This window comes from Morone saxatilis, unplaced genomic scaffold (genome assembly GCF_004916995.1).
Source record: "Morone saxatilis isolate NCDOM2014 unplaced genomic scaffold, NCSU_SB_2.0 Contig1, whole genome shotgun sequence".
NCBI lineage: Eukaryota > Metazoa > Chordata > Actinopteri > Moronidae > Morone > Morone saxatilis.
This window is the reverse complement of record NW_023339651.1, coordinates 6735449-6753019: the sequence shown is the minus strand read 5'-3', so window position 1 is coordinate 6753019 and position 17571 is coordinate 6735449. Positions and strand designations below refer to the sequence as shown.

At 37.5% G+C, this 17571-nt stretch overlaps 2 protein-coding genes across 2 annotated transcripts in view; one reads left to right on the top strand and one right to left on the bottom strand.

The window, feature by feature from the left end:
- The window catches only part of psme4b (proteasome activator subunit 4b), a 31192-nt gene extending 26082 nt beyond the window's left edge, over positions 1-5110 (top strand). The window contains exons 38-41 of the mRNA XM_035669324.1: positions 992-1147; positions 2221-2359; positions 2554-2687; positions 4972-5110. Of these exons, the coding sequence (XP_035525217.1) occupies positions 992-1147; positions 2221-2359; positions 2554-2687; positions 4972-5106 (564 nt within the window). The 3' untranslated portion in view covers positions 5107-5110. The remainder of the gene's footprint in view (positions 1-991; positions 1148-2220; positions 2360-2553; positions 2688-4971) is intronic.
- Positions 5111-5947: 837 nt separating this feature from the next.
- On the bottom strand, positions 5948-11809 carry chac2 (ChaC, cation transport regulator homolog 2 (E. coli)). The gene is made up of 3 exons (XM_035663599.1): positions 11473-11809; positions 10898-10933; positions 5948-8360 (listed from the first exon to the last, which is right to left on the bottom strand). The coding sequence occupies exons 1-3, from the start codon at positions 11605-11607 to the stop codon at positions 7965-7967; spliced, it is 567 nt and encodes a 188-aa protein (XP_035519492.1). The 5' UTR covers positions 11608-11809; the 3' UTR covers positions 5948-7964.
- Positions 11810-17571: the final 5762 nt, after the last annotated feature.

Sequence of the window (17571 nt, the reverse complement as noted above, 5' to 3'; positions counted from 1 at the left end):
ATATATATATACATATAATATTTAAAGGTATGAACTTAAAGTGGCATTAGCATGTCACTGTATGGAGCATTTAGTGTGAAGCTAAGTACAGCCTTACCGTGCTGCTAGCCTAACCATAATTTTGGCTAGCTGTTTCCTCTTGTTTCCATTCCTTATGCTAAGCTAATCTAATTTTCCGTAGCTTCATATTTAGCGATATGAGCTACCAACCTTCCCATTTAACTCTCAGCAAGAAAGTGAATAAGTGTATTTCCCAAAAACTATTCTTTTAAAAGTGTGCACATGTTTGGGACAGCTGCCTACAGTAGCACTTCTAATGCTTCCATAGCCCCCAGTAACATTCTGGTGACTGCTTGTTCGGTAGGCAGTCAGCCAAATGATTTTCTGTGAGAAGCCATCAATCCCCTCATTAATACACACATGGAGATTAATTTGGTGCTTTTGAGAAATCCTGTCTTCTGTGAAGTCATTGCCATCTGTGTGCTAGAGCACTTGGGATCTCATACAGCTTAGCTAATATGAGTCTTTACTCTCTCTTTTTTTTTTTTTTTACTTTTGAGGCCATTTTATTGTCACATCCGTCCATCCATCCATCATGCATCTTCTCCACATCATGTGCTGTAACTGATCAGCCTGTCGACCATTAAAATATCCTGCAAAAGATTCCTGTTGAGGACGGCCCCATGTTTTTAGCCTCTTAGCAGCTTGGCTCCAGAGATGCTAATGTTGATCCGCCGCTTTGTTCCAGACGGAAATCTCTCAACAACTATTTAATGGTTGGCTGTGATATTTTGGACTGAAATTAATGGTCTGTAGAAAAAAAACCGGTAGAGAAGCATATGAACTGATAATCACTTGTGCACACAACGTATGAGTATTGTGTACACAACATTATATTTTGTTTGCATGAGATACATAAAAACTGTATCTTTTGGGCCTCTGTACTAACCCCACCCCTCACACTCCCTTATTCTCTCCCATTTCGCTCTAGATGGCAAGCAGTAGGTCATGGCATGCACGCTTCTCAGTACTGACCTACCTCCAGATCATGGTTTTCTACAACTTGTTTACCCTGCTCAGCGTGCCTGCCGAGGTGCTCCGCATCCGAAAGCTGGTGATGCAGCTGCTGCTTGATGAACAGCTTGAGGTAATGTATGCAAAAAAAGGCAGCAAACACTGCTTTAATACAGTCATTGCCCCTCTGTAAGGTATAATTGTCACAGGATTATAAATGGCCACTTATTGTCCCCAAGTCTGTCCTCACTAAATCTTAATCCCTCTTTTCCTCTTTTTTTTTCTTCACGGTTATTGCTTAAAAATAACCCTCTACCTCGCTGCTCAGCTCTTAATTTATTTTCCTATTTTGGTGCCTTTCTCGTCTTCTGTGGTTACAGGGATGTTGGTCGAGGACAATCTTGCGCTGCTTTGTAGCTGGTTGTAATTTTAGTGCTCTAAAAATAACATCATAAACCCAAAATATAATGTAGAAGGGCATATTTGTTTTGACTGTTAATCTTGACTAACTGCTGCTAGCTGCTATGTTAATTAATTATTCACGTCTATTTATTGAGTGCAATATAATCAACTTTACTACTGGTGCACTAATACTGCTAATATTGAGTTGCGTCATTTTTTTTGTACAATCCATGTCTCAGTGGTCTCTGGGCTTTTAAAACCTTCTTTAGCCTGTCTCTTTCCATTGATCTGGATGTGCAGGTGAAAATCAATGAGCAAAGAGCTTCACCCTGGTTTTCTAACTCAAAAACAGTTGCTTCTCTTAATATTGTGTAAACTGCATAAGTGTACAGCTGGTGGATGTGTTGTCTTTGTATCATCGTCTATTTCAATGCATCAACCGTCACTCAGTGCTTATTCATAATTTATGCAAAGTGATGCAGGAAAGCAGTGATGTTCTGCAAGTGAATTTTACCTCAGCTCAACTCAGCATCTATGCCTCCTCCCCGTTCTTCCACTCCTCCTCCTCCTCTGCTCATTTGTCCTGTGTGCCTCGCTTTTTCCCCGATCTCCTTGCACTCGCCTCTTTTAATAAATTGTGTACGCGTTTCTCGCCCTAAAACTGCCTCGTGCTCTCCGCCGCATCCTTTATTTGTCGCTTCTGATCTTCACGGGTCTCTCTTTTCTCTTTTTCTTTTAAAAATCTTTCTCTCTCCTTGCTGTCCCTCCTTCTCGCCCAACCCCCTTTCCTCCTTCTCCCTGTAGGTGAGGGACATGGCAGGCACCACCCTCAGTGGTTTACTGCAGTGCCAGTTCTTCCCTCTGGACTCCAGTCTGCAGACACAGCTCCAGACGCTGAGTCAGACTCGCCTCCCCAAGGCCAGAGGAGAGCTGGCCTCCACAGGTACACACACACACACACACACATTTATGTGCACGTCACAATCACACAGTGAGGCAATCACAGTAATACTTGCCCTATTACCCTTTTTTTATCCCAAGGGAATTGTGAACCTTGAAATTCTACGGCCCATTTTAACACTCCGTTTGTGTGTGTGTGTGTGTGGTGTGTGTGTGTGTGTCTGTTTGTGTGTGCAGACTTGGTGCGCCGCCATGCTGGAGTGCTCGGCCTCAGTGCGTGCATCCTGTCGAGCCCCTACGATGTTCCAGAATGGATGCCTCAGATACTGATGGACCTGAGCGACCATCTCAACGACCCACAGCCTATAGAGGTACACACATACACGCACACATTGGTACACACTCTCACGCACTCACATACAAACATCTAGCTCAACACATTGAGAGCTGAAAGAATACAATTTCATTGTCCAATTGAGGAGAAAATTGTGTCTTTGGCCTTTTTTCAGGCATGAAGAAGACATACAATGTAATCTGTAGTGCGGAGTGTGAATAATACATTACAGTGATAGGGAGCCAATGATGATGATAATTTAGTGCTTGAAAGAGATGAGAAAGAAAATACAATACAGTTAAAATATATATTTGTGATTAGATGTCACAAAAGCTACTGACAATAATGCACAAATTGTATATGAAAATAGTAGAAGTAGGATATTTTGTGCAGAATAATAAGGGATACAATATCTTGGTTTCTTGAGACAGACTCATTTGTAGTCAAAATCAGTTGTGGATGTCTGGCTAGACACACCTCCTCCTCTAAATCTAATCTAATCATTTTGTTTGAAGGCCATAATGTAAAATGAATGTACTTGATGTTTAAGTCATGAATACATCCTTGGTTATAGCAATCATCAGTTTAATTCCCTGTTTTTGTGTCCTTGTTGAACCACACTAACTTCTTACTCCAAACTTGTTTCACTTTAAATAATTTCTGCGTTGCGTATTTAAATTATTATATGTGGCATTTTAACATCAATAACTTATTATTACCTCATCAGTTTTTAATTCATGTAAACAAATGAGACTGTTCATGCAAAGATTGTCAGCTGCTGTTGGATCCAGATCAGCAAATGGCTTTGTTTTACCGCCTCGAAAAAAGGAACTATTTACTTTGCAAGTTATATTCAGCCTCTTTCTAGTTGCACTGTTAAACTTCAGGGTAGCTCTCATTGGAAGAACAGATAGTGGCTGTTACCAAAAAGGCTGTTATCAGCTCTTAACTTTCTTTGCTCCTCAAAACAAATGAAGCAACAAAAAGAACAACCAACATCCTCGTTATTACTGCAGAATTTAATGGAAATGTCCTAATTTTGAGACACAAACACACCACTTTAAAATCCTCTGAAATACACATTTTACTCCCATGATGGAACATTATAGTTCTCCATGGGTAAATGAGCTCTACTCAATCTCTGAGGGGGCTGATATGCTGTAAATATATAGGAATAATTTGTGATATAATCTTAACACCCTTCAAAGTAAACTTTTAATCAAGTTTTGAATAAAAATTAGTTGAAAATAACTTGTCAAAGCCAAAAATAAGTATTTATACATGTTCTTAACAAAAGTTTGGTCCTGAATCTTTTGTTACATCTGGCTTATCTAGAAGCCAAAGATCTTTGGTTGCACTGGTGCAACACTGAATCTTTTTCAATTCGGTACAGTACATACACTGATCATTTAAGAACTCAAAGTTTATTTATGACTCAACAAAACCCTGAAATATTCTCATGTGCAGATGGTCAAAAATTGGAATGGCTGTTAGACTGTGATGTGTTTAAATTTGCTTGCTTTGTCTCACAAGCCTGGAAATGAGACAAGATGGAGCTATTTAATTCATATTTTCTCTGAGTACTGCATAGTAAATGTTTTTGTCAGTGAAAATTATTCAAATTAGTTTATTTTTAGACCTTTTTTGCACCTTACTGACATTTTGGGTGTAAGAAATAATCAGATCTGTTAGTTAAGTAAAGGTAGAAATGATACAAGGTTGTTATGAGTAAAAGTCATTAAAAGCTGTATATATAATAATATAATATAGAAGTATTAAAAGTAAAAATACCAATCGCACAGAAAAAATTCCCCCTCTGAGAATGCTGTATATATTATTGGATCATTATTACTAATGCTTAAATATGTGGCAATAAGTGGCATTTCACTGTTGTAGTTAGGCAACGTTGAGCTGATTTAATCTACTTTTATATATATATACTGTACACGTTTGGTAACAATGCAACACACTTTGTTTAAATTGATGTTAAGTTGATCTTAATATCCAAAGTGACTAATATTACAGTTTTAAAATAAATAAATGTTGTGGAGTGTAAAAAGTACAGTATTTGAATCTGAAATGAAGTGCAGTATAAAGTAGCATATAGTAGTAATAGTAAAGTACGAGTATGATATTTAATAAATGTACTTGCATTCCACCACTTTATTTGTAATAATGTTTTAAAATGTGTGTTGCATTTTGGATCTTTTTTTGTGTCTTTTAAGTCTGTGCAAGCTGTACGTAGATGTATGTCATTCATTCATGATAATTTGTATTTTTCCATGGTGTCAGTAATGATGATTGTGTGTTTTTGTCCCAAGATGACTGTGAAGAAGACCCTGTCGGAGTTCAGGCGCACTCATCACGACAACTGGCAGGAGCATCGTCAGTGCTTCACTGATGACCAGCTGCTTGTGCTCACAGACCTCCTGGTGTCGCCCTGTTACTACGCCTAGACGGCCAGCTGCCTTTCCAGGTCCTTTACAGACTGACTGACCAGTCCCATAGAAAATAATTACACCTTTTAGCACTTTTGGGAACACCGGTCTTCTGTGCAGCCTGTTAAAATAGTGTATGATGTTGCGGTGGCTGAGAGCCCTGCCTCTGGAAACTCACGTGCCAATGTTGGCCTTTAGTAAACTCGGCAGAAAAGCAGTTCTGGGAAAAACGGTTTCAAATATTTAACTTACTTGGTGTGTTTATTTTGTCTCGCCAAGCAGCTAAACAGCCCCAAAGGTGGCGACTTAACTTTAGAGATAACCACCCTTTAGGTGTATTTTTTTTGTGTGGTTATTATAGAATACATTCAACTACGGATTTTACACACATCTGCCAGAAACGTCTGTATCTTTTCAGATAACTATTTGTCATTACAGTGTTTCAGTCTACGTACCTTCAAAAGATTTTTAAATAATACGTAAAAAGATGGAACTGTCCATTTATTTACTAAATATAAGAAAAACATATATAGTGATATATATATATGTAGAATATTAAAAAATGACATTAACATTACAAAATACTACAAACTCTAATCTTATTTCTAAAGTTATAATGTAATCCAACACTTATCATGCTATGTGATAATGTTTCTAATACTGTATAATACATAATACTGAATATTGATATAAATTATGTAATTAATATAAATGTATATACATTATACACGTATAGTATAAGATGATATACACGTGCTGTAATAATATATTATCATATTCATATACAGTCCACTACAATAGCTCAACACTGAGAACTCACTGTTGTTTCCTGTTCAATAAATTCACTCATTTGTAAAGAGAGATGTGTTTTATTTTAGAGAGGAAGAGTGTGGCATGCTGTATGTTTGCCAGGGTTGAGTCATCACGTAAAATACCTACAGTTTTATCTGCATACATCCACATCACATAGCTATCCACAGAAGATTATGTTCAGCACAGAGACGGAGATAAAATGTAGATCAGATGTTTGTTTCTGCACGGATAGTTTTTGTGCGTTATGCTGTACAGATGCTGCTACAGAACAGATTCAGTGTAAACATACAGTGTATGTTTAAGAAAGACAGGATCACAGATACATCTGTCACCATTTTTATTCTGCGTGTTGATTCTTTTCTGATGCACTGCTGTTGACCTGGATATGCTCACTGTGCTGATACGTATGTTGGCAGAATGAGAAAAGGCAAAGCTGGTATGTACAGTCTGGAATATCAGGAAGAGAGATAGAGGGCATTTACCAAAGCAGAACTATCTGGTTAGACAATCAACTTTAGAAAGAGTTAAGATAATGCCTTCCAAAATAGGTTTTTGGGCATGACTAATGATGCCCATAAACCTAATATTCAACAAAAATAGGTTTTGTTTCAGAGACTAAAAACAGTGTTATAACTTATCTGGCAAACCGTGTTCTCCTTTTTTAAACCATTTGAATCATCCAGGTTAGCCCAATAAAATCAGTATGGAGACTCAATTATCTGAATGAAATGGTAATCTTATATTTAAAAGGCGATCTACTACATTACATGGAGATGTAGTGTTAACCAGAGTATGATAAGAACAAGACTAAGAGTCTACAGTCATGCTGAGGCTGCACTTCGGCACAGCGTTGCTTTGAGCAAAATGCTAACATGCTGATATTTAGCAGGTATAATGTTTACCATGTTCACAATCTTGCGTGTTAGCATGCTAGCATTTGCTAATTAGTGCTTACCATAAAGTACAGTTGAGGTTGATGGAAATGTCATTAACCGTAAGATTTTGATGATGGTGATTCGAGCTAATGTTAAGGAATTACAAACGTGATTTTGAGCCTATTCAGTACATGTACAGTAGTGCTATTTTGTTAAAGTCAGAAGGATTCATGCTCCGGAGTGAATGTCTGTACCAAATTTCATGGAAATCGATCCAGTAGTTGTTGAGATATCTCTGTCTGGACCAAATTATGAACTGACTGCTGGCTGAAAAAGGTGAGAAGGATGACTCAGACCCATCCAAATGAGATATTTTTAAGTCCGTAAGCCAAGGTTTTCTCAGTCAGGGCTTTGTGTTGAGCAACAAACTCATGAACACACAACTTTTTTTTCAAAGTTGATACGAGTTTTGGTTATTTCTTTTGAGAGATTTTTTTTCCAAGTTGTGATTCTCTGCACTCTCATTGGTATAAAGTGGGTGGGGCTCAGATGGAAAAAAAGCAATGCAAAATACTTCCATGCACCAATCTGGATTTGGCAACATAGTTATAAGGTTGTTTGCTATTGTTGCCAACAATCCCATTGTTAAACATATCTGATCAAACCACACCCACACAGTCCAGGTGAGGTAGATTTGCAACGTTTTTTGAGTGTTAAACTGTAGTAGTTCACTCATACTTACTAAAATGTATGAGTGAACTACTCTCACAACACATGTATCTGTGAATGCAGATACAGTATTTATTCGTTGAAACATTCGGCCGTAGTGCGTTTGAATGTGGGAGGGAGGGACTAAATCTACATGTTTATCCAAAGCATAATTTGCAATCACTCAACATGTAGTTTAGATACAATACCTTTATGTATTTGTCATTTGTACTATTTTGAAGCAGCTTTCAATACATTATTATTGTATTGTTATATTATTATTAATTGCTGTGTAATGTAACATTTTCTTCACATATCTTTGCAGTGTGACACTAACGGATACAAACAGACCTTGTCAACATATTTTCCATACCCGACAAATATCCTTATTGGCCCTACGTGTACCTTGAACCCTGAGATTATTTGACAGCTATCCAACCTGCTATATATCATTGATCAAGTCGTATTATCTAATCACAATCAACCTGTTTGAGTGTGTGAGTGTTTCTGCCCTTTGTTTAGTCTTTCCCTCACTAACGTTTCTAGAGAAAACAAGTGTGCGTCTGAGTCCTCAGGCAGAATTGTCCTCACAGCATCAGCCAGCTCAAACAGGTACTCCGTATTTTGCCCGCTTGGACCGGTAGAGCTGACGATCTGGTTGGCTATCTCCTCCAGAGGGGCGGGGCCGAGGTAGTCTGGATTGTCCTGAGAGCCTATGTACAGCAGCGCCTGGTTGGGCGGCGGAGTGAGTGGTGGACGGGGGTGAAAGGTCACCGTGATGACCTGATAACCACCTTTTTCTCTGTAGTCGAGGTAGCTCTTCACTTCCTGCTCCCGGCCCGTCGGCAGCTTGTAGGCGACGCCCCAAACGCATCCCTGCAGAGACAGAGTGACAGAAAGTAAATAGGTAGCTTAATATCTGTAGGAAATTATGCAGAGTGACAAACTCTACACATAAAGAGAGTGGAAACAAAATTCCTTTGATTTTCTTTAACTTCGACTAGTAAAAAGCAAAAATGCCAAAAGTTCTCAGTTTTTTAGTCTTCTATGAGAGTAAACTGAATATCTTTCACTAATATCTGACATTTTATAGACCACAAAATGAACGGATTCATTGAAAAAGAATTTGGCAGAGTATTCAATAATGAAAAGGATCATCAGTTGCAATCCTACTTGAAACTAATACTCATTTACTTTTCCTCCATATACTATTAATTAAAGCCTAATCATATGTTCAATATTAAGGTAAAATAGTTGCTGTTTTCTTTATAAAATGTCAGAAATAATGAAAAATGTCCACCAGAGCCCAAGGTGACATCTTCAAATTGCTTGTTTTGCGTGATGCCCTGTCTACAGTCAGTGATTGCTTTGTCCGTTCTGGGCTACTATAGAAACATGGCGGTTCAACATAGCGGACTCCATAAAAGGCGACCTGCAGTGATAAAAATGGTTCATTCTAAGCTTAAGAAAACAAGATTCCTATATTCATGTGATTATACACTAATGAAAACATACCTATGACTATTATATTACATCTCTGTCAATAGATCCCCCTAAATGTTACACACTGAACCTTTAATGAATTACCTAAATTAATAATCAACTGTCAAAATGGAGTATATTGTATTTAAATCATATATTTAACATAATAAATGTTATTTTCTCTATTAGCTAAAAACCCCCTTTTGATCATTTCTTTTTTTTTTTTTAAGCAAAAAGGCTAAAATTCTCTGGTTCCAGCATTTGACGTCCTTAAATGTCAGACTGTTAGACATCAACTGTTTTCAAGCAATTTATAACCAACAATTCATTTATTCCTCAGGAAAGGATAGTCGGGAAAACCAGTGATTAAAATAATCTTTAGTTACAGCCCAACCACTGTTTGTATTAATACACTGTTTGTGACAATAAACTGTGACGCTTGTAGAAAGATGAACGGTTTATTTCACATATTTATGTAATACTTATGAGTCACCTCTAAATGCGTGTTTTGTAGATGCTTTCCCTGTTCTCAGTACATTATAAGACATGCTCCGTATCTTTTATCTCTTTCCCACCAACTGTAGCAAATTATCTCTCATCCAAGGTCAGAATACAATACGCCGTCTCTCCTTTGTTTCAGCTGTGTGAGATGCCATCTCTTTTCCTGAGCAGTACACACTCTTGTTCGCCTTGTTCAGCGTGTGTCTCATTTTATGCGTGTGCCATTAAATTAAACATACATAACCCCGTGACAATCCAAATGAGAGTGGATTTCTTCACCTCTGGCACTGTTAATGCTTTAGTAAAGCAGTGTCTGATTTCCATATGGGAAAGCAGGATGTAAGTGAATATAACCTTAAAACTCTCTGCCTTCTATTAAGTGGAATCTCATTTTCAAAATCTCGCTGTTCACTTAATTGCATTGTTATTTTGTCCGCCTCTTAATTACACAAAATTAATTTAATAACAAGGGGGTGAATTATGACCCTCAGGTGCTGATAATCTATTGTTACTGTGTAAATAAAATGTGATTTCGTTTGTTTTTCTCGCTTAACACAATCTGTCTCCTAATAACAACATCACATTTACAGCCACTATGTCAAATTTAATTAAAATCATAAAGGCTTATATCATTTTTAATAGGACACCCGCCAACTAACAATGACAAATCATAATGATAAGGTAGGTGTTCAAATAAAAGGGTGAATAAACACCTTATTTTAGCACACCTGATTGTTTGTTGAAAGGTTCCTTGAAATGTTCCTTTTGTTCTTCCCGCATACTGTACATTTATTTGACATATTACAAAGGAGAGCGGCAAAAAATAGTTGACTAAGTGATAGTAAATGAATCATCTATTAATCTGATGAGCATTTAATCGTTTTCCATAACAAAACCACGACCATTCTGCTGAACTGGATAGTTGAAGCTCTTAGTTGACAGAAAAAGAATACTCAATAACAATTTTGATAATAAATGGTCATTTATCAAGCAAAAATACAAAACATTTTCAGGTCCCAGCTTTTCCCTATGTAAGTATTTATTGTTCGCTGACTGTACTGGGTTTTGGTGGGACAAAACAAGACATCCTTGGGCTCTGGGAAAGTATATTTCCCTTTTTTTCTGACATTTTATGGACAAAATAATTGATCAAGAACATAACTGACAACGTAATAGACAATTAACTTAATCATTAGTGATGCATGTAAGTAATGTATGGTGTCATCCTTCCATCTAACCTTTTATTTACTGTGGTTTTATTGTTTTTTATTGTTTTATCTTCCATTTATTGTTTATTCTATAAATTGTTACTGGTGTTGCTATGGTTATTAGTATTTGATTTCTGTTGTTTCACCCTGTAAAGCACTTTGTAAACCAGGTTTTGATTAATATCATCATTTTTATGAAGTTTAGGATGGGGTATGTCTTACCTCAGGATCCTCCACCAGTGTCACAACCCGGCCAGGCTGTACACAACACAGACGGAGGAACAAGGACATTGAATAAGCAATGAAAAACTCATACAGTAAAGCCACCAAGTAGGATTATGTACGGTTTAGAAGTCTTATAATAAAAACTGTAGAGGGATACTGTACAAATATCACCAAAACAGAGTACGGATTTATTCAGCTGCAGCATATATTCCCAATAATTCCCATATTAATAGTTAAATAAAGTATATGTTTAAACCCTGAGTAATAACAACACATGAACTCTGTTTAAAAAGGTGGATAATGGCTTGTGGATCTGAATGGCAACATCCTAAAAACTTCCTAGAACTTTTTGTACCCAACTCTCTCTGATAGTTAGTAGCAGTGTTATACCATTATAATACCATTAACATTAGAGGAGCTCTCTCATGCCCTGCCTAACCCCGGTTTTTGACTCATCTGACAACACAAAGCCCCCCACAGACAATCAAACTCTGTATGGCAACATTGCATCAGTGAATTGTGCTAGCTATAGTTCGGTCACAAAGCCAAATATCCCCTCAAGTATAACTCACCTTCCCCGGTACACCACGGTGGTCGGTGCTGCCCTGCCAAAACCGACGGCTGAAGCCTTTTATGAAGCCAACTCTTTTTTCCTCATAAGGAAAATCCACCTTCCATATGAGAGACCCGTAACCGAATACCCACATGATAAGACGTTAAGCTAACGCCGGTACCTTGACGACTGCAATGGACGGTTAGAGCCGGACAACGTTTTAGGTCTGACAGCTACTTTATAACAGTGGTCATAACATTATAATGATTGGCATGTACACCTGTAACAGCGGAGGTAATGGCAGTTCAAACGCGCTCATTAAGGACCTGCCCCGAGGGGTTGGGGGGGCTTTAGCTTTAGCGGTCAAACGCGCCTACTTCCGCTTGAGAACTTTCAGAATAAACCGCGGTGTCCCAACATATTGCAGATGTTTTGATGACATTGACTATTTAGCGAGGTTCCAGTCAGTCAGTCACAATGTAAGGATGCTTTTTTGTAGTATTTTATTTTGGTAGGCTATGTCGTATCACCCTAAGCGTGCCTTTTAGATGTTTTTGCTTTTATTTTGAAAGCAAGACGCCATTCCGGGTGTTTTTGACTATCTTAGTTTAATTTGAGACAAATGGTCTGCGCAAACATCTGTCCTGTCGGTCACAACTGATGAACAGTTTTTTCTTCATTTTATGCCTTTTTTGAAATTAGCAAATAGTTCTGACATCTTAATAACCATACAAGGCTGTATACAGACTCCGTTTGTTACTTTATCTTATGTTTCTGACAGTAAACTATATGTTTTAAAACTAAAACATGTTTAACTCTTTAAATTTAAAGGCCAGATAAGTCAGAAATCTTCCTTCCCGCCACTAAGAGTTGTTTTGTACCTTGTAGTGTACTCACTGTGTTTCTGCAACTGACATATTAAAGAATAATAGCCTAACACATTGGTTTAAAAAGACAATGACACATTAATGAACAATATGTTGATGTTCTGTGGGGGTAAAATACTCTAAAACAACATTACTTATTCTAACTATATTATTACAACCCATTTATATTCTAAATGACATATTGATAATGTGTCCTAAGCTCCTAGATTTTCTTTTAGGCTAATGCTGATATGCACAAATTCATTTATTTTTAATGAATGTCTAATTGTGCCTTTGCATTTGTTAAAACATGAACTGGGACACATAACACAGGGAATCTGGGCTTCCATCCTGACACCAGGGGGTGCTGAGTTTCTATTTCCCTCCGTGCATCATTGTGTGTTCTCCCAAATAACATGCTCTTCATGTATGCCGTGTGAGCACTGATTCAGAACCAAATAAACTGGACAGCAACAGTCTGGCCTGTAATGTCAGCTCCATGAACAGCAGTCATGCTCATTCTTCTGCCGATGAGAGTAGCCAGTCAGCAAACCTTTTATGTAACTCACCAGCCTCCAGTTTGCCAGCCCAGCTGTGGTTGAAATCCACAGCTGGGCTGGAAAATGCTGCTGAGGAAACATCTGCCATAAGGATACCCTTGTTCAAGACATCAAAACCAAACCTGGTCACTGGCCAATAGCAGCAGACTAAAGGTCAGCTCTCACCCTTTTAGGTGGGAATGTGTGTAAGTGTGTCAGTGTGAAGTAGGCTACATGAAAATGAAAAAAATACCACATTCACTGCTCTGTGGTTGCCAACTCCAAAACATATTCATCTTGTTTTTTACCCTGTTATTTTACCTTCTAAATTACGACCATGGCGCTTTTTTGTAATTGAAATCAGGCTGCCCTGTAAATACAGCAGTTTCAAATAGTTGCTGTACCCTACTGTGAAAATAATGAGCTATTTTTATTAACTATGAAACGCTACAAAGCTACAGAAGTGTACTTATGGGCTAAATCCTGCACCAAATATCTTAAACCGAATGCACACATCTCATTCATTTGTGGATCAACACCACAAAAAGCTTACAAACTGTCCCATATGGGCTCACCTTTTGTGCAGTATTTGTCTTTGACAGGGACACGTTTCTTGGAAAAATATTTTATCTTGTCTTTTTCTTCAGTTTCTGGCACATATATTTTATTATGATGACAACATAAAAATTTTGGGAAATATAAACAGTCCCTTGTACAGCCTGTTGTCTAAGAAAAGAGGCAGTTTTATGATGAGGAATACGTTTTATTTGCTCTGCAGTATGTGTCTTCACTGGGTGAATCTGACAAATTTGTTATCTCTCGTTTGGAAGATGGAAAACAAAGATGTTGCTGTAAAAATGAAGATAAGTCAAGAGGAATGAATGTGACTACAATCTACTGGAAAAATGTTCTTCTGTCTTCTTCTATCAAAAAGAAGATTTTCTTTTTTTAACACTAGTCTGTATAGCTTCCCTTTCTAATACAAACCATTAGCAATTAAATTACTTACCAACATCCAAATTAAATCTACTGTAATCCACTCTTCATTCCCGATGTAATCAAAAAAGTTACTGTATCAACACGATAATCAAACTAAATAAAAAAGAGCCATTATTCCAAAACAATTCATTAGTGCTGTTATGTAGATGGGTGTCTTCCTCTATTAGTGTTTGCATTCTCCATATATATGTTACACTAGCTTCACTTTATTCTCATTGGCCTTCTTCCTCTCTGACAAGCACCCCCACTCAGTTTCAGTCTATTTTCCTTTTGCTCCACCTCTCCTTGTGTTCCTTCTTCAACTCCAGATCTGCTGCTAAACCCGCTGTTCTCCTCCTGCAGAGTCTTCTGTTTATTCATTGAGGAGGTGACCAAGATAGAGATTTACTGCATCGTTTCCTTCTTTATTTTACTCATTTGTACTGGCTTCCTTTCATTTAGAAGAGTCTCACTTACTCAGAAACATCCCATTTGATTATTACTTGCATTTAAAGGGTAACTCCACCACTTTTTTCCTATCTTATACTTACAGTCAGCATTGGTTTCCTTTAACCATGACCACAGTCGTTTCCTAACCGTAACCAAGAAGTTAATACTGTAACCATGATGATGAAGGTTACCTAACCCTATAACAAAGTAGTAAAAGCGTTCTGTAAAAAAAGTGTTGTGTAAGATCAGAAAATAATTTTATTTTTTATAGGTGAGGTCGTCCTGCTGATGGGGGCATCAGATCAGAAGTGGTATTCCAGTGTTTAATGTGGAGTACTTGTTTACAAACTGGAAGTGTGGTGTTTGACATATCTACATTTACGAGGCACTGGAAAAACATCAGGATATAATAGCCTCTGCTACATCACTTTCCACCATTCTTTTTTCAATCCGTTGCTTGCCAGTCTAAATTGCACTGCCCTCTGTTTGTTTGTTTTTTATAGTGTCTGTCCCTGCTCTGAGTGGGTTTTCTTGTTGAGACAAAAACAAAATTCCAGGAGAATATCTGTTCTCCTCTTAGTCCTTGGTATTTTCTGCGAAGGCTTTATTCTCTTTAACCCAGTTACATTGTGCATTGCTGAATGGAGCTTTTAAACTCCAGAACTTGTATTGAGTTTGTTTGCTCCATCCAAGGTCGAAGACAATATAAGAGTTTCTGTTCCACGCTGGCCAGCTTAATCAGTTCGTTCCATGTTATTAGTCACAGTGAGCAAACACGTGATACCCATGTTGCTTTTTTTTTTCAGCCCATCCTGGTAAAAACTCAACATGGTCTTTATCTCCTTAACCTGCTCTTTCCTCTCTGGTTGAGCTTCGAAAAGAGATTTCTTCACTTAATAGAATTTCTTTTTTCCACCGTCCACCTGCAAGATCGTATAACTAACCTCCAATGTTTAGTTGTTCTCCTGTAGCAATTGAGGTCTACAAAACCCATCCAAAGGTCTCCTCCATATTGACTCACTCCAGCAGCAGTGGTTGCACACAAAAAAGCTCTTGAACCTCTGACTCCATCTCGACAGCCATGATGAGAAATTGGCCGGCTGAGCCATAAAAGTCCACTATATGTAGAGAGCAGAGTTGAGTGGGCCATTTTGGGCTCTGAGGCCTCAGACTGTTTGATCCTGAACTGTTCATATGACTCCTGAGATTTCTCTCGCAGGCTCAGGCTCGGTGAACGCAGCCACATCTATCAGCACTGTTGTACTTTCCTGAGACTGTGATTCTATTCTGAGTAGAACAACTAATAATGATGATGTGAAGGACTGTAAGATAAGAAAGTCATTATTAGCAAGTCAATATTATCTATTTTGGCTCAGTTTTTACACTGAGACGGCAAAAAACTCATTTATAAAAATGTTAGACCAGCACAAGCATTGACTTAGAATAATAGAATGAGAATCATGTTCACATTGGCATGACTGATATTCTTCCTCTGTCTTCCAATACTGTAGACGTAATCATAGAAAATTATGATAAAATAGAACATTTCATAGATGATAAATACTGTGTCCCCTTTGTCTTAGCAGCAACAAAAGCCAAACATTTGGAGTCCATGATAGAGGCCTCTGTTACATATATTCAGAATATGATTATAAAGTTGATTTTTCTTCTTTCTTCATCAAGGTCTTTTGACTGAGATGCTGACAATAAAATAAAAGGTAAAATATTTGGTTTTCTGCACCACTAAGAAAGGAGCATTATCCACGTTCTTCATTTTCTTTAAAAAAACAGGATTTTTTTAAACACCTAAATTAGATTACTGCTGATCTTAATTTGTTTTAATGATGAACCACAGGCTACTTCCTCACTGACTGATATTAAATAGTAAAACCTCTTTCAGCGGTGCAATTAAACATTGCTCTTTTTTCCTCATTTAATTTCCAAGTTAGATAAATCACATGCCTAAATTGGGGTCATGGTAACCTTAGAAAAAATTGTGTCCAATCATCCAACTTCCTCCTGTAACTACAGAGAGGCAGCTTCCCTGCTTAGAATTGACATCATCGAGGGGATTTGAGATATGTCCCCTCAAAATTGTTATAAATAAGTACAGTTGTTGCTGTGGAAACTAATACTCTAAAGCTTCCTTGAGTTTAACCAAAGTCTATAACTTTATCAGTATGTTTGAGTGAGAACCATGAAGTGATCAGAAGGGACTCCCTTTGGTTTTACAGGCTGCAGGATTTTCCAGTTTAAAATAATCTATGTTGGGAATAGCGGAATATGTGGACTCCACAGTCCAACACAATTTGCAGTGAAAATGTAAATCTACTTTGAACAAAAAAAGGAAGATCTGGTTTGGAACAAATGATACTTTCTTCCTAAAATGTTTTGTAGAATGTCTTTCAGCTCATTAAAAATAAGACTTACTTTTTTTGAAAAGATGTACCCATTAAAAATTAGTTTTTTTCTGAGTATCTGTGCCTCCTTTTTTGTCTAAAACCATGACATTCAATAGACATTATATCAGCTCAAGTTGATGGCAGTCCTCAAAGAGAGGGCTTGGTGAAGATAAAGTGACCCTGAAATGGGCAGCATCGCTGTTAACTCAGGATGAAAGCTACAAAACAGCTAAGCTAGAGGCTTTTTGACACTGTCCTCAGCAGTGCTTTGAGCTAAATGCTAAGGTCAGTATGCTAAAATATTCACTACAACAATGTTAACTAGGCTGAGGATATATGTTAACCATGTTCAACAGTATGCTAACATTTGCTAATAAGCACTTTACACAAAGTACAGTTGATACAGATGGGAATGTCATTAATGTTGCAGATATTTGGTCTAAATTAAAGTATTTGACACATTTTTACTTGATGGTGGTGTTGGACCAAAAGTAAGGGGGTCACCAAAATGTTACACTACACCAAATTACACCAAACTTCATGGAAATCCATCCAGTTGTTGGATTAGACAGTTTAAACAAACACGTAAACCATCTGGCGCAGAAGGTTAGGTGACAGAGGAAAGATCAGGGGATCACCAAAGGATTTATTCTATAGGCCCTATGGATATTTGTACCAAAATATCATGCCAATCCATCCAATAGACTTTTTAGTAAAACCCCAACATTTCTACCTCATGGTGGTGCTACAGAAAAAATTTAATGTAAATCCTTTTAATAGCTACCAACATTGCCATCCATAGAGCCTCACTGCTAGTGTGGTGACAGAGGAAATCAGCAGCAGATGCAAGATCTTCAGAAAATAGGACTTTTATTGAATGTAA

Coding starts and splice junctions, on each gene's coding strand:
- chac2 (XM_035663599.1), bottom strand. CDS start 11,607: ATGTGGGTATTCGGTTACGGGTCTCTCATATGGAAGGTGGATTTTCCT. Junction 10,934..11,472: donor ACCGTGGTGTACCGGGGAAG/GTGAGTTATACT, acceptor TGTTGTGTACAG/CCTGGCCGGGTTGTGACACT. Junction 8,361..10,897: donor CACTGGTGGAGGATCCTGAG/GTAAGACATACC, acceptor CTGTCTCTGCAG/GGATGCGTTTGGGGCGTCGC.